This window comes from Apteryx rowi, unplaced genomic scaffold, assembly GCF_003343035.1.
Source record: "Apteryx rowi isolate R43461 unplaced genomic scaffold, aptRow1 scaffold_55, whole genome shotgun sequence".
NCBI classification, from domain to species: domain Eukaryota; kingdom Metazoa; phylum Chordata; class Aves; order Apterygiformes; family Apterygidae; genus Apteryx; species Apteryx rowi.
Genome location: NW_020450816.1, coordinates 1164317 through 1191087, shown reverse-complemented (window position 1 = coordinate 1191087; position 26771 = coordinate 1164317). Strand labels below are relative to the sequence as shown.

Below are 26771 nucleotides of genomic sequence, written 5' to 3'. Positions count from 1 at the left end.
CTTTATGGAATTACAGTGCTAACATTTGTGTACGCTCTCTTGACATCAATAAATGGAAAAAGCACCAATTGGAAGGACATGTAGTATAATTGGAATTGGCAAAAACCCCTATTTTTTTTTACCTTTTATGTTAGAAACCAAAGGAATATAAAGTGACTAATCTGCTCACGTTGTGTGCTAACTAACAAGATGTAATAAAGCATAGCATTGGTGTTCTTAAATGAGCAGAGATCTGAGTCAGCAGGTCTACGTAGTTGCATGTGTAAAGGGGCTAGGAAGACCAGACCCCTTGTTCAGGACAATTGCTGATGGTCCTGGATGACTTCTCCTTTTGCAGTCTCAGGAGCCACTCAGTGATTTCCTTTTGATTGTCTGTGAGTGAGAATTCAGTACACAAACTGACTTGTTGCAGTCACATTTGTTGGCTTTGTCTCTTTTCTACTTCATGAACCAAAATTTTGAGTGCACTGTGTGCTTTCCTGAGGCATCTTCGGTTGAGAGCTCTCAAGACCAGCCGTGTTAACCATCTTTATTTGGTTATTTTGTCTATATATATGTTGTAATTTATAGTCTAAAGTAGCACATGAGATCTTACAAGCCTTTTTTTAGTACTAAAATAAATAAATGGAGAGAGGGATTGTCATTAACATTATTTAGTTAAATTTAATATTTTTGAGGGAAGACAAAATAAGGCCAGACTCTTTTTCAGAGAGAAAAAAATTACTCCCAAGAAAAAAATTGGAAAACAAAATAATCAAAATCAACATAAATATTAATTCTTTAGGAGAGCAAAAACAGGAACGATATAGGGTGCTCTGAGTCTGAAATATTGAGCTGGAAGCCATCTCATGAGTTTTATGTTCCATACTTCCTTTTTGCTTTGACTAAGCAATACTTGTCTCGTTTTTGGCTCTATGTCCCTTTTTAGTGTAATATGAATGTCCTTTACAAAAGCGAGGAAATACCTTGCATGGACACGTGGTTATAAACAAAGAATTAGGTTAGTGATGTCTTTGCCTCTAATAAAATAGCTTTGTGGGGCACTAAAATGAATTTGAAACCATGGTAAATAACAGACAAACCCAATTAAATGCTCTGTCACTTTTTAAAGCAACTGTGAAGAGGAAGGAAAATACATCTGGTAGCTGACCTTCAGTTTGGTTTGTAATTTACATTATAGACTAGATTCGAATTCTTCATCTGGTGCTAATACAAATTCCCTATCTTATTAAATTAAAAGAGCATTAATGATGTATTATTTTATACAGTTGAATGCTTAATGCTTTCTAAATAAAGAAAAATGAGAAACAGTGGTTTTGACTTCAGTATAGGATCTTTTTTGTCATTGCTGCACTAATTCCTGTCAGGAATGATTCTGTTAAACCTCTAGCATGATGTTTTTGAAGATACAGATGTATTGGTTTCTGGATGAAATAAACTACTCAGTTCTAAAGTGAATTGTTCTTAGTGTTGAAGTGTATTGTGCTCTTCATAATTGATTGTGAACATGTGATAATATCTGTTTTAAGGTTTGCTTTCTTTATTGCTCTACTTTTTGTGATTTACATTCCATCAGTAACTGGTTTGTTGGACACCCACAGAGAACTCCTGATACCCAATACTTTGAAGATGGGGTACAAATGTAAAAATCTTGTGTCAGTCAAATGACCTGTGAAAAATCATGAACTCAGTGGAAATATTTAGATTCTTTCTTAGCACTTCCTTTTTAAGATGTTGCCGGTATTTTGTGTCTGTTTCAGGAAATTCTAGGAAGAAGCTGATGTGTTCAGTGTGCAATAAGAAATGTTCCTCAGCAACAAATCTCCAAGAGCATCGAAAGGTCAGTAAGATGAAGGCTAACTCACAGCAGGCTTTGACTTCACTAAGATGTAAGACTGTGGTGCCTAGGTCACTTGAAAGTTCATGTAATGCTAAACTTTGGGTAATCTTTTCCATGGTTACAAAACCAGTGTCTTTTACTATGTGAATTTATTTTTGTAATCACAATTTTTTAAACCAAAAATCTTCCTGTAATTTTAGGGCATCTTTTACCAAATATAAAAATGTTTTTGTATCATTTGTGCATTCCCAGGCTAAGCCAAGGTTGCCTGCTGTTCTTTACCTGCATCATTAAACAGTAAGCTAAACATAAAAGTATGTTATATACTCATATGATAATGCAGACAGTAAAATAGCCTTCAATTCATGTACAAATTCAATGTACGATTCATGAGCCTTCAATTTATGTGCAAAATGCAGTCAATCTTTCTTAATACTTTGCATGTAACAGTAAGGGTGTTATTTGCAATTTAGTTATGTAGTAGTATAGAAATTGGCTCCCAAAAAAGAAAGTTTCATTGTCTTCTTTCTTTCTTGTTTTGTACATAATCTTTTATAACTAGAATAGGAAGAGTTAATAGTTTGAAAAGCATCTATTGGAAATTAGGGGATTCATATAGAAATACAGATAGACTATGAGTATGAAATTCTGAATCCATTATACCCAAAGGAAGTCCCTGCAAGATTAATTTGATAAATCACTAAAACCTGGGAGATCTGTTTTTACAAAAACCTACATTGTACTGTTTATCAGATTAACTGTGAGTCTTTAATAATGCCCTGGTTATAATCTGAATCCAGTGAGGATATAGATGTTATCAATTAAAACACGTTGTTGCGAAGGGAATGGTGGGGCCCCTCCTTTTTCTTTTTTTATTTTTCTTGCTTGTAATAATATGCCCTGCATTTCTTGGCTAACAGACCTATGCTTTGTTAATCCTCAGACCAAGTCATAGTATGCCTTGCCACAGTTTATCACAGTTCTTAAACATCAGTGCACCTTACGGTGACCCTTAAAATGCAAAATATCATAGTTTTTAAGTGTGTCCATTTTATGAAAATTTTTTTTGTGTCAGGAGTTGCCATTCTGTGCAGACACTAGGACACAAATTAACAGGCTGTACCGGTGGCATTGATTGGTAGGTAGCTTGAGCACTTACATTAAGAGCCACCTTGAACATTTTATGCATAAAACTTTATATCTTCTTGCTTGCTTCCTCCTTTAAAATATCCAGAAAATTGGTGTTCCAGATTCACAAATCTACATCAGATAGTGAAGGGAGTTGCATATAGGACTCATGCTTTCTGGGTATTTGAACTGTTGTGCTTTTGGGGGATAGGGGGGCAGGAAGCAATCACCAACATCACCAAAAATATTTAGACTGGGAGTAGAAAGAATGAGAAAGGAATAGATGAAACATGAAGGAAAGAGAGAAGCCAAAAATGTCAATGTAAAGAAATAAAACTAGGAAATAGGGAGGTAAGGTATATGAGATAACAGAAAATAAGCCTGAGCAGTAGGAAAACAGAAAGAGGGAAAACTGACAGTCCCTTCGGAGAGTAAACGCATCTCTTAATCCCTCCTGTTGCCACCCTGTTTACCTTCTTTCTCTGTGAGTTTATTATTCAGACCTGGAACCTTCATGTCATCTTTGATTTAAACAGATTTTTTGCTTTTTATGTCTTGTAGATTGCTTCTGCCTTAAGTTTGTAAATATAAGCCCTTTCTCAGCAATTCACAATTTAACTCTGCTGTCATCATCCTCTGTCTATTAGTCTTATCCTTTTCTAACCTGTTGCTTTTACCACATGAATGTTTGCTGGCACCACTTGCTGTTTTTTTCTTTATCACAATAAATTCAAATAAATGTAGGGCTGGAGAGACCTCAGGAGGTTTTCTAGCCCATACTGTTTCACAGAGGGGAGTAAGTATATACCCAAATCATCCTAGATATATGCTGTCTCATCTTGTAAAAAGTTCCACTGAAGAAAATTCTACTACCTCTGTAGGTATCATTTTGAATTCTGACTTTCAAGTTTAGTACCACGATATTTTTTTGAATGTGCTTTTTAGTCCACTGTTAGGGTATTTTTCTGATGGCTTAAATCTTCTTTACTGCAAATTGAGTCAATTGCTCTTTGTCCTATCACAGAGAATGTCGAGGAAAAAAGTAATCGCTGTCTTCTTTATAACACATTAGCATATTGCAAAACTGTTGTGAACTCCCTTTGTCTTTCCTAGACTGTACAAACACAATTACCTCAACCTTCCTTCCTGCATCTTTTTTTTTCCAAACTACTATTTCTTTTTGTAAGCATTTTCCTCTTATGGATTCTCTCCAGTTCATCTGTGTGCTTCTTGAAGTCTGCTGCCTAAATCAGAGCAGCGTTGCTTAACTGAGCCCTCAGTAGTGCCAAGCAGAGTGGAATGATTGTCCTGTGTTTTACAGAAGGTAAATCTGTTAATATATCTCAGAATGTCAGTGGCTTTTTTTAGCAGCAGCATACCACTAGTTATTCATATTTCCTTTGAAATTCATTATTATTTTCTGTAGTGGTTGTATGTAGGCTGTTGTTCTTCATGTGGTATTTGTGGTATTTGATTTCTTTCCTAAATGTTGAGAGTTTTTGAACTTCATTCAGAGTGTAGAAATCATTTTGGATTCTGATCCTGTCTTCCTTAGTGATTACAGCCCTACCCAGCATAGTGTCATCTGCATTTTGACTTTCTAGTTGATTTCCAAAACCATTTATGCTGATACAACCCTCCTTCTGCATGATGCCTGCAAAAATTTGACAACAATTATGATGCTAATCCACTGGCATCATTGCTTGTAACGGTGAGCAGTATCTTTCTGTCTATATCCATATGTTCTCTTTTGTCTTATTCTCCAACTGTAAAGTGACATCCTTTTATTCGATAGTTATACTAATCCATGACTTGGGCTGCTAAGTAATATGGACGTATAAATAATATAAAACCCCAGCAGACACTGTTCAGAAAATGCTGTACAGGAGCTTACAGAAGACTGGGTAGTAAAATGAAAAGGTTTGTTGTAAAATCTCCTTTCTATTGGTTTGTGCTGTCTCCTGCCAGAGCAAATAAAACACCACCTAAATTCTTGTCTGATGCTAGGTTCTGAAGTTTAAGTAGAATGTATAACTCAATCATTCAACAATAATAACTGTGCAAGCAAGCAAGGACAGTGTTGTCTTTCTTGAGACTTACGGTTGCTAAAGGGTTCCTTTCATACCTTGGAACACAGGTCTCTCATATTTTGAACTTGAATTGTTCACAGAAGCTAAAACTTAAAAGTCAGGATATATGCTTGAATAACACAGTCTGCCACGGATCTCCATGGAGGCTCTGTGGTTCCGTATGTGGAAAGGGAAGAAAGCCCTGAACAAGCCCCAAATCTCAATGTTGCTGGTTTCTTTCCCAGAATGATGCTGCAGTCAGAATTGATAGTGCTACATTTTTAGCACATGTAGGTAGACCAGGGATGAGTCTCTTTTCTGACTGTATAGCTACAGGGTGAGAAATATTCCAACTTTTACTCTAGACTGGTCTTTTCAATGGTAGTATAGCTAATCCTCCTGCCAAGACAAAAGTTTGAGGACAGTTTCGAGCACAGTGAAGTTTTTGACTTTGGAAAATGTTGTAAAACAAACACCTGTATAAAATATAGGATTGGACTTTGCTAGTAAGGCTTGGTTGCTTTATTGCACTAGTGGATCTGTGAACAAGAGGATTTTTTAGATGAATCTGTAAGATACTCCTTTAAGGGGCAAGCTGTAGCAGTCTGCTAGCATGGAAACGGCAGAACCAAGAAGGATCCTACTTGTTATTTTGTCCAAGAGGCTGAGAGATTTTGTTTATGAAAGTTTGTTGATTCCTTCTCAATTTGCTGTTCTCCCTTTGTTATAAAGAGGGACTTCCTGTAAACTGTGGTGAGATGAGCCAGTTTTAAACATCACCTATGCTCACCTGCCAGTTCCATGTGTTCCTGGGTATTTTTTCTGCCCCTTTTTGTTCAACTAGGCAGCTTTTTGTATTACTGTGTAATATTCATTTGTCATGGTCAGTATGACAGCCATAGAAATGTAGGGGAAAGCAAATTTCAATATATCATTTTTAAATTGTCACAATCATAGATTAATTTTGGTTGGATACAATATTCTGATACCCTTGCTCTCCTGAAGCACTGCCTTCCAACACACATGGTCTGATCAAGTTCTTGGAGTGGAAAAGTGAAGTTCAAACTAGTTTATTGGAAAAGCTGATTATGAGTGTCTTGTATCTTAGAAGTTTTAGGTCTGTTTCACCCCTCAAATTTTTTTAATGACCTTTTGCTTTTTAATAGACATCATGAAGATTGTAAGATTGTCAGCCCTTTAAGTGAAGGAGTATATTTATCTGAACATACGTTGATCTTTTTCAGGTTCTTGTTCTTTAGCAAATTGTATTCTGAAGTTGTAGCTCTTCAAAGCCCTATGCAACAATTATGTTTTAACTTTCATGTAACTGAGGTTTATGTTGATAACTGCTACAGCCCCCTAATGGGTATAATTTTGTAATAGAAATAAATTACTATGCAAGCACTTGTCTTTGATACTCCAGACTGAATGACTTTGCATACTGTACTAATACTAACTCATAAAATGTGTTACTTGACAAGTTTCCTTAAAATGAAAATTCCTTCAAATATGTTTATTCATAATATTTGCTATATTTTTATTACTGATTAGAGTGCCAGTTATAGAATATATGTTTGATAGCTGTTTCTATCTAATGCACATGCACACAAGTCTGTATCTGAACGCAAGTAAATCCAGTGAGGCTTTTTCATAAACAATATGCATAAGTTGAAGTCAGATGGATGTACAGAGTTAAAGCACAATCTGTGTTCTGATACATTAAATATTAGACTTAAGAATATTTGAAAAGTTGCTTCAAATAATTGGGGTAGGGGGTATTCTGATAGTAGTTGGTAGCTGAATTATATAAATTTCAGTCAAAAATTTAAGTCAAAATCAAGATCATTGGGAAGGGATAGAGTGGTAGTTTGTTTATACATATAGAAGAAATTAATTTGAAATGAAGCTGCATAAACATGATATTTAGAATGAATGATCTTAATTTGAGTTTACCACCTGATTCTGGTTAGGCATTTGGCTAAGCATGACTGTCAAAAGTGTACAAGTGTGCAGAGGCTTTAGGAAGTGCCATAACCTCTCTCTAGTTTGTTAAAACATGTAATTTGCTTTAAAGTTAGTTTGGGAGGAGCAGCACAAAAATATGGTGAAGCAGAAGTTGTGAGACAAAATTCTCATGGAGAATTTCTTTGGGGTTTTGTTTTTTGTTGTTGTTTAGGTGGAAGTCTCTAGTTGAACGCTTTTATTGTGGTGTCCCCAAATATGTGTTACATTAGTGTACTGTGTTGAACCTTTGATATTAATTTTTTTTAGCTGCTAGTCTCTTGTATATAAAGTCTGTAGCACTCTCCACAAACACTTTATGAGACATCATCTCTGCTTGGTAGTTTTGCGGTCTAAGGTTGCAGTTCCAAAAGGCTGAAATGTGACTAGGCTGAGCTGAGGCTGCAGAAGGCGAATGTAATACGGAGGGGAAGGTGGATGGTAGTCAGGATATGTGCTTGAGCACTGTATGTAAATTCTGTTTTTTTGGGAACAATAAATAACACAGGATTTTTTTTTCAACTGGATATCAGAAGTTGCAGTTCTTAACTCTGCTTCTAACTATTGGAGACATTTTGTCCTTGATGACTTTGTAATGTGATGTTGAAAATCTTGCTCATTCTTACTGTGTTTGCAGTTTGAGAGAGAATGCTGCCCCTCTGGTGTCTTACCTCCAAAAACCTTTGAGCTAAAAGAAACAGTAATTGACCTGTAATGATGTCTTGTCTTACTCTGGAAAGAGTTTGACATCCTACAAAGTTCCATTGCTGCATGAATTGTCTCTCTTTCCCAGGTTAAATAATGATAACAGTGAAATAATTGCTATTGCTGATGTAGTTATGCTGACTTTGACTTTTGTTAGGAATGTGATTTTTGCCATATTCCTAACTCACAGTAAAGGGCACATAGTTGCCAGCTGCACCGGTATATATACAGCTTGTTGCATTCACATGCAAGCTTTATGTGTATGTGTTTTTTCTGGAAGTGGAAATGCACTGAACCAAATGAAATCAAGACCTGTTAAATTCAAAATAAAAGTGTCCCTAAGTGGTTTGATGGAGTATAATTTGTTTTAAAATCACAATGGTAATTAATTGGATTGTATTTTATGAGTAGAGGTAAATTCTAATAGAACTTGATAGTGCTTGTTTTTAAAAATATTACAGTTGTTATGAGGTAGTTATTGTGTTATTGTTTTTACTTATATCATCTTATTTCCGTGAACAAAATGTTCCCAAAAGGTATTTCTGTTTTACGCTTCCATATTAATGATATTTTAAATTAATCTAATATTATGAATTTGCACAAGTTTTGTTTCTGAATAATGCTTTAGTGATATATTTTTGTTTGGAATTATGAATATTTATTTTTTGAGACATACTGTTGTTCAGCAGGGGAGTAGTAGGGGAGAAATCACAGTATATCCATTAATATTAGTATAGCTACTGGCTAAGAAATAATTAGAGTCTGTTAGAGAATTTCTGTGTATTTAAGAAGTGTGATCTTGTTTGGGACACGTATTTAATTATCATTAAACACTCATTTTGCAGGTTCATGAGATCTTTGAATGTCAGGAATGTGACAAGAAATTTATCTCAGCTAATCAACTAAAACGCCATATGATAACTCATTCAGGTAAAATGCAAAAATAACACAGACAAACCTGTGTATATGTGTGCATGTATATATGTATATATATTTCATGTATACTGAATTTTTACCCAAATTATTTTCTTATAGAAGGCTTGATGTATTCTGCATTGTCCTCGGCCATTCAAGCAAATCTCAGGTTCCAAGGAGAAACCATCTAAGCTATCATTTTTAAGCCTTTAGAAAATCCATATGTAATGCTGTAGTCTTCTTCCCGTTGCTGCTTTGTCAAGCTATTCTTTCATGCTAGCTGGTGCAGAATATGTCAGTTTTATGGGGATGGGGAAAAAGGTTGCTGCTTGGTTTATGGAGGAGGAGAAGGACTAGTGAGTGAAATTTCATGTTGAAGAGGAGAGAATGGGAGCTGGGGTAAGGTGTCAGCCAGAGATCTGTGATGAAGGGGGAAACATTTAGACTTTTTCTTTTTTTAGTGGACTCATAAGCACAGAGCTTCCAGTCAGAGAAAAGCAGCTCATATTCCTCACTATTCCATAGGCCGCACATAAATGTTTCATCGTGCCTGTCCTCTGCTAGAACAGGTCACCATGAGCAGGAGTGACCTCTGTCTGCAGGTTTGGCAGCAGGACACAAATTGGCTTGGCCAGAATTTGTGATCACTGGAATCTAGCATTTCTTTGACTTGCACCAGTGATTAGAAACATCAACCAACACAGTGGAAACACAAACATTGTTCTGTCAAATACGTTAACATTTAAAAAATGCAGGTTTTTACAGCTGCACAGGCTTGTAATTGAAGTATTTTCTTGTTATCAGTCCACACTGAAAACTTGTTTCTCGTGACATAAGCTTTATCTCAGAGGCTGTTAGCTTGCTTTTGACACTTTTGAATGAGCATTAATGGAGTAAAGTTGCAGTCACCAGCTGAAGCATAAAGGCTTTTTGCATAGCAACTTTTGGTTTTGGAAGCTAATATGTATATTGTTAATTAAGTTTTAAAACATTTAAACTGTCATGCCCTCTTTCACATTTGTAATCTGGAAACAGGGTTTTCTTCTTTGAAGTCATTCTCTTTTGATTTAAGCTAATTAATCAGAATTTAGTTTTAGCAATGATTATTGCAAAGAATGTGCCAATTTCTTGAGATACACCATGGCTCATCTTTTGTGAAGTGACTTAACTGTCTAACATAAAGGGCATTAGATGTCTTTCTAATTGGTTTAATCTTAATTGGGTTGACTTAATTGCAGAAATCTCTCTGAGGAGATGACTGTCTCTGCCTTTCATCTTCTCCCCCTGTATAAACAGGAGATTAAATGTCCCCCACTCATTTTCTGCAGAAAAACGCCCCTACACCTGCGAGGTTTGCAATAAGTCCTTCAAACGACTTGATCAAGTGACTGCACACAAAATAATACACAGTGAAGATAAACCTTATAAATGCAAGCTTTGTGGAAAGGGATTTGCCCACAGAAATGTTTACAAGAATCACAAGAAGGTAAAACACTCTGCTGTTGTTGTTTACAGGTCTGCCAGCCTCAGATTTGCAGCTATTTTTCTTTTAAATGGTTGATCATTAAGCTCTGGCATGCTTATAAACATGGGATTAAAGTTTTAGAAAATGTATTTTCTAGTGTTCTTTGTTATAATTAAAATCTCAAGATACTAAATGAATTCTATTATTAAAAAAAGTGAAACAGGCAAAAGCAAACCACAGTTTCTTCACTAAAAGCATCACATAAATCCCAATTTTAATTTTTATGAATTTTTTAATATTAGGTTATCAAGTTAAATTTTAACAGATCTAAAATGTCTTCAAATTTTTTGTTCTTTAAAAAATACTGTCTTCGAATGAAACTAAGTATAGTCCTGTTGCAGTCATTCCTAACTGTTGGACTTAGCAGGAGCTGCTTTCAAACAATACTGGATTTGCACTGGGTAGTGTTAACACATTACAACAGTGTCAGAAGACACATTACTTGAGAAATATGCTCATGAAGGGGTGCTCTGCTTCTGTTGATTTAAAGCTCAAGTCTCCCTGGCCTAATTTCTGTAATACCTGCAATTACTTTTAACCAGGGGTTACATTTTCAATGGCAAGGCTGCACAGATGACTGCTGTTTCAGAATTACAAGACTGCAAAAATATTATCTGTCGGATTTCCTGTGCAGTATTTGGAACTCTTTTCCCTTCCCTTCCCTTCCCTTCCCTTCCCTTCCCTTCCCTTCCCTTCTCTTCCCTTCCTTCTTGTTTTTTTTTCTTTTTTTCTCTTCCCCTTCCCTCCTCTTTGAGGAAACTGATATAGCCATACTTACAGGTCTTACACAGTCTGGCTCATGTTATATGGCATCTGGGAATTTGGCACAGGACCTTTGCACCATCTCTTGCACTTTCAGCTATAACTCATATGAGAGTAGTAATAACACCTCTTGTAGGATGAAGCAGTGATGACTGCCTAAAACAGAAAACATGCAGAAGCCTACTGAAAGACGAGACTAGCTCCCATATATGCTGTGATTGTATCTTATGTATTAGACTATTAAAAACATGAGGCAGAATCTTGCCAATTCGGTATAGGCTAATTGAAAATATCTAAAATATTATCTGGAAAGATGCTTCTATATCTTAAGTGAATAAATGTAATGTTTCCTTATGTTAATTTGCAATTGATGGCTGATAGGGAGTTTTGGCTGAGAATGGACTTCAGGATTAAGTATGAATTATGAATAAACACTTTGACCCAATTCTGTGTTCAAAGCAGCAGTACCACTAGCATAAGCAAGGATTGCATGAAAAAAACCTTGCAGTATCTGACAAGGATTAGAGACTCTACTTGCTGGGAGAAATATTAAATTTAGACTGGTTCAGCAAGTATCTAATTTTTGTCAAAAGAATAATTTAAAGCATTTTGGAATACCTTTTTTCTGAATCTATTTGCATGTAGTACTGGCTGTAAATCAACCCTGTCTGGTAATGAAAGAATCTTATTCCTGTGTTTACGTAAGGTTTACCAAAACAGCAGGGAATATTCACCCATCCGCATTTAGGTTTCTAATTTCACAGGCTGAATGAGGAGATGAGCCTAAGAGAAAGGGGCCAAGATAGATCTTCTGAACTGCTTTTTGGAGACACCTATCTCTCCATTGATTATAGAGAGATTTCAAAGATACTGCCTAGCATAACTACGTGCCAGAGTTTGACACTGTTGGCTCTCTCATCTGCAATCCAGCAATGTACCTTTAATGAAGGTAAAACAAGGAGATGTAGTAGATTTTGGAATGGAATATGGATTTGTATGCACAAGACCAATTATAAGGAATAAGTTAAGGATGTCATAGTTTGGGATGCCAAAGTAGTTTTAAGTGCCATGATTTTGAGAGGGCTATACCATTACTAGGGTGGAAGAGTGTGAGTTTATTAATAATAAGAAACAGGGTGTAAGTTTTATGACTTTGAATTTTATTCTGTGTTGTAGAGGGAAACCTGTTGTTCTTTTTTCTGTGATTCCTTTAGGGAGGATATTTAATCTGATTTTGTGTTGGAAGTATCAGAGTAAAAATGAAACTTGGCTCCCACAACACATATTTTTAAACATCTCTTGGATGTGGGCTGTTGTTGGGGCGTTTCAAAGGGGCAGAAGGAGATTAGGTCATCACATTTCATTGGCTTTCACTGGGAGATAGGCAGTGAGTTTTGCTGTGTTCAGTGGTGCATTGTGTCAGGAACAGTAACCTAGCACTGACTAAGCCATTATAGTTACAGACCTGAGAGTCAGGAAGCACTAGTTCTGCTGTGCTACCACTCTGATACACTGCTTCTGCATATGAGTACTGCGCTGCTCTGTGTGGGTGCGTCTATGAACTTGCTCTGGCACACGCTTGGAGATGTCAGCGCTGAAAACTATTATGCAATGCGGAACTAGCTCAGATATCTTGAAAAAGCTTGGACTAAACGACTAAGTGACCAAAAATGTAGTTCCATTTGTGTGTCAAGGGAAGAGAATAGTATCTGAAATTAAGAGGTATGCATAGTATTGAATTGTGCTACAGATAAAACTAGTCAGCTTTCATCTAGGCTAGACTGAATTAAAGTGCATATTCTGTCCATTTAATGCATATTACTTCTGTACAGGAGAGAAGAGAGATTTTGTTCCATCTGCTCCTTTGTTGCTGTGTGTATAGCATGCATTCAGAAAATAAAATATGATGGTATGACCGGTGAGCAGAAGTAGGTCAGCAGACACAGGATTTTAAAGGGTTTACAGTTAATCTAGGGTTATTTGGTCCTGGGGAGAATACTGAATTGTAAAAATTGCATTCCCTCAGCTTCTCTACTGGGAATGAGTAGCCTTAGGTTGGATTTGAACTTCCAGAAATGCTGTGGTAAGAAAGGCTGCCATTAGATGCATCCTCAGATGCTTTATTCATGCTACTGTTCAAAAAGTGCACTGAATCCTTCTAAAATTAGGCATCAGCAAACCTTGAAGAGTTAGAGGTGTAGGTTCTTTGTGGCATGACACTTCATTCTGTATGGAGTTTTTGATGCCTGATGCTAATGCCTGCACTGTTTCCAAATGAGCCTACTCCAGTGTCTAGAATTTCTGTACCTTTCAAAATACTGTGGACGTAATCAGTGGTTGCCTGATAGAAAACATGAAAATTAAAAAGAAAGTAATTGCTCTGTGTTCAAATCTTTAAGAGAAAAAGAATTTAAAGAAGATATGTGGTTATGTTTTTGTAGACGAATGGAACTGATAAGTTGTGGTTTTCTGCCTAGTGAATACATAAATAGTGGGAAATGTGTATATCCAGAAGGATTTTTTGTTTTTACTGTTGTTTATGGCCTTACTGGCATTTTAACAGTGAAACAGTTCATTCAACAGTATAGACCTGCTCTAGAGGAGACAGCAGTAAAAACATGCGTTCTTAGTTTGTGTTTTATTTTCCATGTCCCAGTCTGGTGGAAATGTCTGGTGAAGCAATAACAGAAAAAAAATGTAATGATATTTTCTCGATGTAGATAGAATCTTTCTCTTGCTACTACACTTACAAAAGATTTCAGTACTGTATCCAAACATTTAATATAGTTCAAGGCTAAGCCCAGCACTGACTCACAGAAAAAGCTTTGAATAGTGTAGAAAAATGTCTAAAGCTTCTATTCAGCTGCAGAACATCAAGTTATTGAAACTAACTGCACTGTTGGCATTGCATACTGCTTATATTCCTCTCTGAATCAGGCCCTAAAATAGTGAGTGCAGCTCACTTTTGATTGCCTTCCTTTTGAATTTAGATGCTGCAAACTTTTGTAGTGGCTGCTTTGTCTTATTTGAGCGAAGGCCAACTCTAGAGGGTGCCTCACAGGAGAGTGACTGCGATCTATTCTATCATATTCAAATTAAGAGCAGCCCACTGCATTTGGCATGTTGCTGGTGGGGCACTTATTGGAGAATGAAATTGGACATATCATCTTACAAGTGTAGAGTAGTCCATTGCTTTGTTTATATTGCTGTGTGTGTATTAAATATGTAGCTTAAAACTCGAAACCTAGTTTGTGTGTGTACTGTGTACCCACTGTCAGATATGGACATACCCTGTTATATAGCAGATTGCTTGAATATTCCGTATAACATAACATCTCTTTTAGTAGTTTCTAGTAACCTGATTAGCTGAATCTTAACATCTAATTTAAGCACAGCAAATATACTAGCTCACGTTTGCAATTTGGATTTCTGTAGAATAAACGTGCTGTTCATAGCTGATCCCTAGCTTGTGTAACTGAACGTAGGATTGTGAAAAGATGTGATGGTGGTGTTGATTCATGCATCTCAAAGTGCTTTACCGATGGGACATGCCTTGACAGCTGAAATTTTCAGCCCCTGCTCTGATTGAATTGGAAGCCCTCTCTGATCTGGAACCTATAAGTGGTTCAAAAGAGCACAGTATGAGAACTAATATGTTTGTTTGGGGGATATTGCTCCTCCTTAAGATTTACATGGGTTTTTGAAATAGACCTAACTTCGTTCCGGACCGTTCAGAAAAGTGGGAGAGGATTTGGGATATCTGTGTACCCTTGAATGTTGGTACAACTAGTTAGGCATTTGTCTCTTTAATGAACTTAAGGAATGCAGATGAATGCTTGTATTTTGGTCAAAAGATTAAAAGAACTGACAAGGGGATGCTAAGAATGAATTCGGTATGAATCACTGTGCTCTTCAGAGCTGTCACTCAAGTGGTGAGTGTTCTAAAACAGGGCGTTTTTGAAATAAACAACATGAATTTTGCGCTCGTGAAAGGTGCCAGATTGACAGCCCTAGAGACTGAACCCTTCTATTTATCCACAGAACAGGTACAGCACAGACAGCAGCACTGCGAGCTTCCCCACAGTGTCTCGTCAATATGTCTCAACCCTGTTCTGGAGGAACCACCTATTGAGGTGAGAAGGTAGTTCAGTCTCTTCATGTCCTGTCAATCCTTGGCCTGACTGCTGAGACTGCCAAGCAGGGTGTCAACTAACACAAACTGCAATGTGAACCTCTATGAGCTGGACTGAAATAGTTGGCACATTTTATATGACATGTAACATACTCCACATGTTTGACAGTGGTCCAGTTGTCTTTTTGCTCTAAGTGACTCTGGCTGGGGACAAGGAACTGACTTTGAATCCAAAGCCTCTATATCCCATTGCAAGTACACTAATGTTTTGGTATTGTTTTGAGAGGACATTTGGATTAAAATCAATCTGGGTTCAAGATCCTGAGTCTACATCTAAGTAATTATGCTGACTTCCCACTGCTCCTTTTTTCTCCCCAGTTTAAGGGACAGCTATAAGTGTCTTACGGTATTATGAACTTTTCTACCCTAAACAGAAATAGATTAGACACTTGTATACAATGCTAATAATTACCCTTAGGCTACAAAATTAACTAATTTACATAATTTTGTTATTAACATAATCCTTACATACTGTAAAATACACTGTCCCTCCCCTTCTCCCCTTGACGCTGCAGGTTTTACTTAAGGTCCTTGTAAGCTAATACAGTATTCAGACACTGATGCTTTAAAAACTTGCTTTTCTTTGAAAAAGAGTAGAAATTGGGTAGATAACAAATTGTATAGATTAATTTACTGTCTATAGTGGGATAATATTTAATAACACTGTGAAACAGTGAAAGTGCTTTGAAATTTATGGAAGTAGAAGTTGGATCTTTCACAAGCTCCAGAAATCTGCTCCAGCAACTGTGCAGCGTGTTTGCAAGATTCATCCAAGCTTAGCTTTCTGTCTTATTTATGGCTTTGATGAGGCTATTTGTTGGCTATGGTGAATTTTTACTGCAGCAAACAAAAATCCCAATTCTGATGCTTCTGGGTTTTTTTTTTCTTCTTTCCTTTTTTTAAATGCATGAAGCTGAGATGTGGATGTGTAAGACTAGTCTCATGATTTGAGAAATTGTATTTGATGAATTTTAAATTGCTCCCTTGAGATAATCAGGTCAGTTTTACCTTTAAAATCAGCTGAGAAAAATTACGGGGTTTTGTGTATATGCATTAAATTTTAAGGCATTTATTAGTATTACTAAGTAGTGAAGGCAAATATTAGTACTGATGAAGCAATAAAACTGAGCATGCAGTTTTCCTCCCAGTTATTCTGTACTTTTGTTTCTATTTACATGCACCCTCCATATAACCCTTCTGAGGACTTGGATGATATATGTATTGAGTAGCTGCTATGTTGAGTTTCAGGGTTCCAGATAAAGACAGAATGATGATTGTTTTAATTCTTTCTCCCCTGATATTTCATATTGCTATGATATCCCCTCCTGAATCCAGTTTGGAAAATTAGCTGTAATTACTGTAACAGCCACAGTTAATAGATTTCCTTGATCCTCTCCTCTGACATGTTGTCTTTCATCTGCAGACCCATTCTGAAGAGAGACCATTCCAGTGTGAAGAATGCAAGGCTTTGTTCCGAACCCCATTCTCTCTACAAAGACATCTACTAATTCATAACAGTAAGTGCTAACTCAGAGGGGAAAAAGAACTTTCTGAGTTCTCATATTTGACTGAGAAAGGTAGACATATGGCACCTTGCTCCAATATGCAACTTGCTATGTTACAGTAATATTAAAATTCATCTCTAAACCCTGGGAGTTAGAAAATTCAGAGCCAAATTCAAACCTGGTCTTTAAATACACTTAACTGCAAATCCAAATTTACTTTAGAAAATCTAGTGATGGTTTGAGGTCTGTTGACAAAGGATTTCTTGATAGTATTATCATAATTTTAAGGAAGGAGAAATGGAAGCAAAGAGAACTAGGTGGCTTACTCAGCTTTTGTAGGTAATCTGTTTTACAGCTTGGAACTGATAATATGTCTCCTAAGCCAGGCTCAGCCATAAGATAGTGCTTCCTGACAATAGAATAGGAGTAGCAGCCTAGAGAAATGCTGTGCCCTTTTTTCCTCGTGAGTAACTTGCTTCTGACACTCTATATTGTTTCTTAATTCACTGTTTCAAGGTTCTTTCTCCTTTAGAAGTTTTGGAGATGTGCTCTTTCCTTGCTTTTAGGTGGTAGTAGGATTTATTTTCTGTGGAACTCTGTCTTTAGTATTAAAAGAGCCCTAAATTTCCATGCAATGATGTGGATGTCAGCCATTTAAATTTTAGAACTTATTCATGATCTAAAATCCCTGTAGCTGTGAAGACAGTGCATTGATTTTGGGAATATTTACACTGGTGCAATTTCAAAAAATAAACTTTCCTTTTTTTGTCCAGTGTGTCAGTATTTCTGATAGATAAATTATTAGAGCAGAGCGTTTGGTTCTGCAGTTTCATGAATTTTATACTGAATTTTGTAAAATCTATATCCAATGATGTAATAAAAATATTGAAATCCTGTTCAGTGTGTGTATTTCAGTGCACCATGCATGTATAGATGGACTTTTTCATTTGCAGAATGTCCAAAACCAGTAATTTCTCATACCCAGAAGCATACCCGGAAGTGTAGGCCTTGATAATGGTCTCTCGAAAAACATATGTTTTGACTTGTTTTTCAGAAGGATGGAAGCTCAGGAAATTTGAGGGCTTTGAGTAGGGCTTGTGACTTGTGGCAGATTTAGCTGTTTCTGAATGATCACTGATTAAGCAAATATTAATATATCAGGCCGTGAACTGCAGTGGCACAGACATTCTGTCTTCTCAGTCTTCCTTGGTGCAGAAGCAGACATTTTGTTGAGGTACAGAGTAGATGCTTGAAAGTGATTTCTTCTTCTGCCATCTTAGCTAAAAATATCTCCAAAATGAGTCAAAGCATTAAAACAATAATATTTGGCATTTTTATTAAATCAAATCTTCCCACAGGGCAGATTTTTAAAGCTAGTTTTTATTCTTATTTTGGGGAAAAAAAACAAACCAACTTGACAGTAGGCCATAATATAGCAGAATGTGGAGCAAAAAGCTTATATGGTCATACTGCAGCCCCTCATTTTCCTTATGTGTAGTCCTTTTATAAAAGAAGTGTTGACAGAGCAATAGCAAAGTGAAAGTCATTACGAGAATGAACTGAAGAATAAACAGTTTTCAGGTCAAGACTGTGATTAAAACAAGGGGCTCTGCTGTAGTCTGCCAAGGGCTTGTGTTCCAGGTGAAGAAATGCATAACTTTTCCCCTCATGACCTAACTCTGAGACTGACAGGTTGTATTGCCATGATAATGAGTTTCTCATACTTGAAATAACTCAGAATCTTAGGCATTGTCGTGCTACAGCTGGATGATAGTTCCTCTCATAGAACTAAAATATACTTGTTGTTTTATAGAAAGGAGAGAAACAAAACAATGTCCAGATGTGTTTAGCTGGCTTACAGTTTTGTGCTGTGGGAAAGAAAAAATTTTGTGAATCTTGAAAACTCTAGGAAAAATTGAAATTCAGTCTGCATCATGTATTCCTTTAAAATGACATCCCAAACTTTCAAAAACATTGTTTTAGGAATAGGCACGCTGCAGAATGATGTAGAATAACTTAAAATTTATTTTACAAACCTAATTTACTGGAAAGAACAGTATATTTTATAAAGCTCACTTTTCAGCTGTTGAAATTGGAAAAGGCATCATGGATATAGTTTTCAAAATTCAAGATCAAATATGCTTAATTGAGAAATCAAAACCACCCCAATCCCTTTTTTTCCCCAGGTTCTAGCTGTGTAAACTTAACTTGTCTTCTGAGAGTCTGCCCAGCCTTTTCTGTTAGCCACGCTGCTGCTGCTAATATTAGGTTCTATGTTCTAATTATGCCACTGGCAATACCGGCAATGCCCCTTTAGTCTCAGCAGTGGTGTTTAGGAAGGAATGTATGATAGCTCAAATTTGGCTAATACTGGCTCATGTGGTTGTAAGCAACCAGGCCAAAAAGAATGAAAAGCCCTAAGCAGCTTTGCTTTGGTCATTCAGTTATGTAGGATTGTGGAGATATGCATGAACAAGATTGTGTCTGCTGAGAAGGACATCAACCTTTTCGGGTATTTGCTTTCCAGAGCAAAAATCTACGAGCAGAATGTTTGATATTAAGAGAAATATTAATTAGTTCCTTTTACAGGGTCAGCAAAAGCGGGCACTGGAGATTGCTCATTTCAAATGAAGCGCAAGTAGTCCTATTTTTCATTATGTTTTTTGTGATAAGGAAGGCACAGCAATGAAATAGTTAAAACCAATCCCAGGAAAGACATTCACGTTATGATTTGTATTTCTGGAGGAGAGCACTACAGGGTATATTATGTCAGTGCTCTGCTTCCCTCTTTGGAGGCATATAATGATTTGAAGATATTTCATGTCAAGCACTCCGAGAAAGTTTCCCTCCTTCCTGGTGTGATAAGAACTGAAGTTGACGATGCACTTCCTTGTTTACTTCCATTCTCTAGAATGCCCAGGCCTGAGGAGAGAACATATATATGTGTGTGTGCATCTGTATATACACACATATATGTGTATATATATATAAAATACATGTATGTATGTATACACATATATAAAATATATGTACATACATATATATTCTCTGTATTTGGTAACAATTTTGTAACAAACCTCTTAATCTAGAGCAATGCACACCTGTTGACTGAAAATAGAGAAATACTTTCTTCATTGCTTATTTATTGATATAAAAGATTTATTTGGTAACTTTCACAGTTACTGTTAACCACCAAAGTCACTAGAAAAAACTTGTTTCTTGGCAATGACATATTCTAAGAAGCAGACATGTTCTTGCATTTATTCTCTGAAATCTGGCTGTCGTTTATCACAGCAGTGAGGTACCATGAAATATATTACATGAGCTGTATTTTTTCCTGCAGTATTCTATGATTAATTATTTTCTGTAAGAGAAAGAAAAGAGAGGGGAAAAAAAGGTCAATTAAAATAAAAAGTTTCGTAAAGCATAGAAGTTCTTATAAAAAGTAACTTTTAAAAGAAATGACTGGAATTTTTTTTCCTTTGTTGAAGCAGTAGAAACTTGCACATTACTTTAGGGAAAATAGTAATGACTTCACTTCCAGCTAGCACAGTAGTCACATGTTCCCAAGACTAGGGCTGAAGAGATTCACTAAGCAGTTAGAAGCAGTATCAGTGTTAAACTGCCACATAATAGCATATTAAAATGCATCCCTGTTGACCTTGAAAATTCTTCTTCCTAATAGATAGACTGAAGTATTGAGGGAATAAGGCAACCTGCGCTCTAATACCTTTAAAGCATATTCTTCTTGTGTTGTCCAAGACAAAACTGTTTTTTTTTTTCCAAACCAAAAGTAAATGAGAGATTTCAAGTGTTTTTAAGGTTGATTTGTAGGAGATAGAAACTCTTTTTTCATAGGGTTGAGAATGTTCATGTGTATTTGGGCACCATTGTTTTTTTGTGGGCACCATAAGCTTCGCTTATATGTATTGCATGTATAACATGTAATAAAAATTTTTTTTCAGTGCCTGAATATGTAGTATCAGATGAGCTTTAATATGTAGCTTACAGAAATCAATTTCATTCATATTGGCCTTTGGACTAACACCAGGACAAGGACGGTTTTATCCTCCAATGAGTTGTATCAAGAACATGAGTTTAGCTCTGTGTGTGTATCCTTTCTACTGGAAAAAGTAGCCTATACTTATAGAAACTTTTATCTTATTCGTATGGATCAGGAGACTATAGATCAGATCTCTGCCCTGAAAAATGAGTGGTGGAGGATAATCCTTAGATTTTGGTGATCCTTCTTTGTAATGCAATTGTTTGGAAAGTATTTTAGGATATGGGCACCTGATTTCCAGTTTATACTGGGTGTGGTTCTGGAGATACCTTAAGCATCCTTGATTTCTGAATGACTACCATTTTACAGATGTTTAACTTGTAATCTTGATATAGTAGTTAACAATTAAAAGTGAAGAGCTGCTCTTTGCATTTATGATCGTGGTGAAGAGAAGGTTCACTGTAATGATTTCTCTCCAGGATCATCTGTCTTGACTTTTTTGTTCTTTGGTTTTTTTTCCCCTCTGAAAAAATTTATGCAGCTTTGCACAATATGTTTCTTCCCTTCCCTTACATACTTTGTTGTAGTTTAAAACAACTGATAATATTAATCTTGCCTCTTTCATAACCTTCAACCACATTGCCATAGGTTGAACAATAGCACTGGTATAGCACTTAGAATTTTATCTTCCTCCTCTGAGTTTGCCTTTGCTGAAGTGAATTAGATAGTTTACTCAAAGTCAGTATTTCTTGCTTTGAGCCTTCTTTTAAATTGAGGAAGATACCTCTTATCACTTAGGTTTCAAAGGATGAAAACTATTTCATCTTTTTTTTTTTTTTTTGTGACTAGGTGCTGGAAAAACATGTGCTTCTTTCTACTGGCAGCCATTTAAAATTCCATTTCATCTTTGGCTGTAGAGTTTAATCTCACATTTGTGACTATTTTATTGTCATGACTATGTTCCACTTTCTTAATTCCCTAATGACTTTTTTTTACCTGATGTGGTATTCTTTCTCTTTCTGTTCTCAGGACCCAGCTCTTCCTTTGTCTCCTTTTGCCACATTTGTTCATTTTTCTGAAACAAATAGCATTAACGTGATTGCCACAAAAAGTTGGTATCTTTAAACCTCAATTTTTATTTTTATAAGGTGAGAGGACCTTCAAGTGTGATCACTGTGATGCTACCTTCAAAAGAAAGGACACATTAAATGTTCATATTCAAGTTGTACATGATGGTCATAAGAAATATAAGTGTGATCTCTGTGACAAAGCTTTTGTGACACCCTCTGTCCTGAAAAGTCATAAGAAAGTGAGTAGAATCAGTTCTTTCATTTTCATTTTCATTCCTTGTATGTCCGTAAGATTGTGACTAAACATAAAATCCCCGGATGCTTCTGTATTTCTGGCTTTTCATTAGAAAACTGCGATAGTACATAACATCCTAAAATGCTTATTACAGAGTTATATTATAGTAGGGTTATTGATGGCACCCAGATTTTGTAGGGGATAAATACGTATAAGTCCTATGTAAGTACTTCAACATCAGGCAGGTAGCAGATGGGACTTGCTGCGCTGCCCTTACCACATGCCTATATACCAATCTCCAGAGTGGCATTGGGGTCAACTTTAGAAGAAACAGCCTGCTCACAGGTAAGATTTAAGTAGATGTTACTAGGAGAGAAATGCAAGGAAAATAACTGAATCAGGAACAAATCAGCTCAGGTGTTGCCACCAAATGCAGAATGTGAGAGTTTGTCGAAAAACATAATGCGTGTATTTTTGGTCATGTACTTCATATATTCCTGTAAAATAACTGAGTGCAAACTGTGGTACTTATGTACAATATTTTGTGTGCGTGATTATGGTAAGCACTGTGCATTATAATATAAACCTGTATTTGGAATTGAGGATAAAATATAAGAGAGTCTTGTAACATCTCTCCAACCTTACCATGTCTAATAGATGTTGGAACTAACACGTCTTTGGAGCCTAGATCAAGTTATTGGCAGATATCAGACAACTGAATTCTCTAGTTTAATGGACAGCGCTGTCTCCTTAATGTGTGCTTGATCTTTTAACACATGATTACAGATCGCAAAAAGCAATGGGACCAACTAGGAAAAAAGTTGCTTCAGTTTCTTCTGTGGTCCTTTAAAAGTCTCAGTCATTCACTAAATGTATGTTAGTGTGTTTGCTGTTTATCTTTGTCTTCTGTTTGTTATAAATGCAGCTTGTCTCATGTTTAATATGCATTAAGTTACTAAATAATTACAGTAGCTGGAGAACAGTTTCCTGTGATTGTGTGACATTGCTGTGTAACGAAGAGGTGTTTCCTCCCAGGTAGATCTGGTGGAAGAATTCCACCTTTACCTTAGACAAACTAGAATGATATGGGGTTACCTTGTTTGTAGACCTCACTACATGTACTGTAAAATGACTGAGATTCAAATAGTCTGATTCATCAGTTATTCTTTGGCCTGTGAAATCAATTGAATTTTGCTGCAATACAGTTAGAGAACTTCACATTATGGGACGCACTTCCTCCCTTCTCTTCTGTTACTTTTAGAATAAGGAATTTTAAAGCATGTTTCTCTTTTAGCCCCAGATATGTTGGTCTAAGGAACTCAAAAATAAAGGGTCCACAAAATAAACTGGTGATTTTTTTCTGATTCTTTATTTTCTTGGGAAACAAGAATCGGAGGAAGCGATAATATCTTTTGTTAGACCAACTGATTTGTTTGGAAAAAAATGGGCAGCTTTTCAGGCACAGAAACTTTTGACCTCTGTCTACTTGTGTTAATCACTTGAGTGACAGACCCAGCCTTTAGTACTTATATATTGATTTCAGATTAACTTTCTTTATGAGGAATCTTGCCAAGATGGATCCTAAGATCCAAAAATTATAAATGTTTCTTTGAGTTATTGACAAGCTCTGCATAAATCTTTAAACTTCTGTTCCTCAGAATCCTTTTTTAAATATTTAGCATGAATTACTATTGGGCATTAATAAAGGCAAAGTTAAAAATGTCAATATACAAGCATGTATATGTATTTTAATGGGAAGCAGCTACTATTTATCATTTATCCCTATTCTTTCTCTGACATTCCTTCCTAATTGTAATTACTATTGCTTTGTGTTGCTGTCAGACTGGGACTAGCTATATGTTTGTGAGTCTTGTAGTAGTAATGTATTGCTCCTGGAAATCCTGTGGGTTTTTTGGTTATTGGGAATAAATTAATAGTTGTCTGTCTGGTATCCCCCAGTGTTGCTGTTAAATATATAAGTGGTTTTTAAAGAACTCTATCGTAATCAAGATGGATTTAACATTAACATCTCTAATCTCAGGGAGCGAAAACTATGCAAGTCCTTTACATATTGAAATGGTATCTCAATTATTTTTCCTTCAGTTGCATCATAATATGTACCATGTTAAAAGAGTTTTTTTTATGATGGAATGAAGAATTCTATATCAGTTCAAGGTCATTCATAAAAATAAGAATAAATTTCCCTATCCGAAAAGAATCATATGGAAAGCTTGAAACCCAAATTGTCAGATGGACATATCATTTAATAATATTACTTTTCTTACCCATTTTAATTAAGTTAACAAACATGAATGAAAGAATCCAAAATTTACCTTAAAAAAAGCAGTCACTGACATAATGGCAAGTTATTCAATAGGCTGATAAATCTTCAGTCTGAAAAGTGAGTTTCAGGGTATTCAGGAGATAGGAATTGTTGTGGGGGCAGTGAAGTCCCATTTTAGTTATTTGGCATAAATGTATTAGAAAGTTCATCTTTTCCGTATGGAAAGATAATTTGTTCTTTGAAGTTGTTGAAAGTTTTCAAGTCTTCTTATATTTGTTTATAGTTTTATTACAATATATTCTTGTAAAACTTTTTTTTGTCAATTAGGGTAGGCAAATACAGAAGTTAAATGCAAATACAGTGAAAATAAGTTAAGATGATAGTTCTTATTTTGCTTTTATCAAAAAACACATTAATCTGGCCAGACACACCAAGTTCCCTTTTCCTTATATATTGCAGTTACGCAGTATGTAATTCAGTTTTTTGTACGAATTCAGTTTTTTATGAGGTTAGATACTGTTGAATGTGACTGTCGATCTGTTCATATGTAATCACTGTCGCTAAGAAGAGAATCTTATGTATGCTAATTTGAGGTATACCTTAATATCCCCTCTAAATGCAAGTATCCATGTTCACAGGGGAAAAAATTAAGTAAGCGCTTACCTTCAATTATGCACTTAAAAACACAGTGAATTCTTTTCAGAATTGGGAGTCTAAAGTACTGTGTGAAAAGTGATGAGAACCCCTACATGTAACTTTTATTTCAAGGTGACCTTTCTAGTGACTGAACAGGTTGGATGGGTAAATTCAGTTTTTGTTCCATTTTTAAATAATTCTTTTTATAACAGTAAGTCACTCTAGCCTTAAAAGACTTAATTTCAGAAGACAAATTCAGTGTATCATTTAGACTTAGTGACAATTGCAAATATTTGGTATGCTTCTCATTATCAATGCTGCATATGCAATCTGATTCTAGCACTTATTGCAAACCAGACAGGATCCAATTATGCAATTTGTATTGACTGAAATGACTGAAAATTTGCACTCTGAAGGATTGCTGTCTATCATACATCAGATGAGTGGATGGCTGTGTTTCATGCCTGTGAGACAGTCTCAGAAATCATGTGCACAAATTTCCATAGAGACCTTTTAAAGCTCCAGTTAAGGTCCTGTTTTACAATGGGAAAAGTTAAAATAGATGGTGTAAAACTCTTTCCACTACATTTAATAATGAAATAAATTATAAATTGTAAATTTATAATTATAATTGTAAAATTATAAGCTTTTAAATAATAGTCTAATTTATTAAGGTTAATTTTATTAGGTAATGAAATTGTTGTTTACTGGTTTAGCAACTGCTATAACAGATATCAAACTGGAAAATAGGTGGCTTATTCTTGCAATTATGAAAACACACAAAGATGAATTGGGCATTTGTAATAGTAACTGTTCAGGAAACTGTAAACTGATGAGCTCAAAAGCCAGTTTATTTCGCAGTTAATAAGAAGATTAGTTTAGAAACTTTAGAAATGAATTGAAGGAACACCCATGGTTAATTACTTAGCATCTCTGTCTGATGTGATTGAATAAAATACATAACGGTTGTTGGAGAGAATAATGGCTAAAGTCAAGTATAGTTAATCTGTTCTGTATTTCATTTCTTTAAAGCTATGCTGAAACTTTCATTCCTGTCTTTCTGCACCCCATGTAGACTCACACAGGAGAAAAGGAGAAAATTTGCCCATATTGCGGACAGAAGTTTGCAAGCAATGGAACACTGAGAGTTCATATTCGAAGCCATACAGGTACAGTGATATTTATTGTGATAAGCAGAGATGTTTTTCTGCATATATAGAAAGGTACCTCTAAGTATGTGTACAGTTGCTTCATCTGTCTACAGGCAGAAATACAAATTTACAAGGTAGAGTGGCCTAATACACCATCTTTTTCAGGTGTTTTATGTGTAAAACTATGTTCTGTTCTCGACTATAAATATATATGAATGATAGTTTGTTAATATTCTGTTAGGTTATCCTTCTATTTGCTCACGAGAACTTACTGCTTACTAAGCATCAAGCTAGGTTTGTGTTTGGTTGCATAAAACTAAAACCTGCCAACTGTTTCTGTTTGGTTGAGTGATTTCAGTGGAGCCATGACAATTTTTACCCACTGAAGACCTGCTCCTGTGACATGAAGCAGATAGAAATTGTCTTTATTGACTTGAAACATTGATGGAATCCCTATAGTGCATATGTTGACTGTAGTATGCTATAAAAATAAGTATTTAAAAAAGTATGCTGACAGATATGTATCAGTGATTTCTCAACTAAAAATATCAGTTAAAACAGAAATAAGATGTTTGATGTTTTGTCTGTTCATAGGAAAAATTTTGCTGTAAGGACATCGTTGGTTCTGCTTCTTCATTGGTCATGTAATTTCTCATTCCTATAGAATGTTAAAAAGAGATGATAGATGCCCTGTCAGAAGATAAAGGGATGATCCACTTTAACAGTGATACTTTTGCTTTTTTAAGAAGT

General features: G+C 35.7%; 1 protein-coding gene across 2 annotated transcripts in view; it reads left to right on the top strand.

Moving 5' to 3' along the window:
* Window positions 1–26771, top strand: part of PRDM5 (PR/SET domain 5) — a 96578-nt gene that overhangs the window by 36158 nt on the left and 33649 nt on the right. For both annotated transcript variants that reach the window (XM_026081436.1, XM_026081435.1), the window contains 6 exons: window positions 1761–1840; window positions 8589–8673; window positions 9987–10144; window positions 16561–16654; window positions 21794–21954; window positions 25946–26039. In XM_026081436.1, coding sequence (XP_025937221.1) covers window positions 1761–1840; window positions 8589–8673; window positions 9987–10144; window positions 16561–16654; window positions 21794–21954; window positions 25946–26039 — 672 coding nt within the window. The remainder of the gene's footprint in view (window positions 1–1760; window positions 1841–8588; window positions 8674–9986; window positions 10145–16560; window positions 16655–21793; window positions 21955–25945; window positions 26040–26771) is intronic.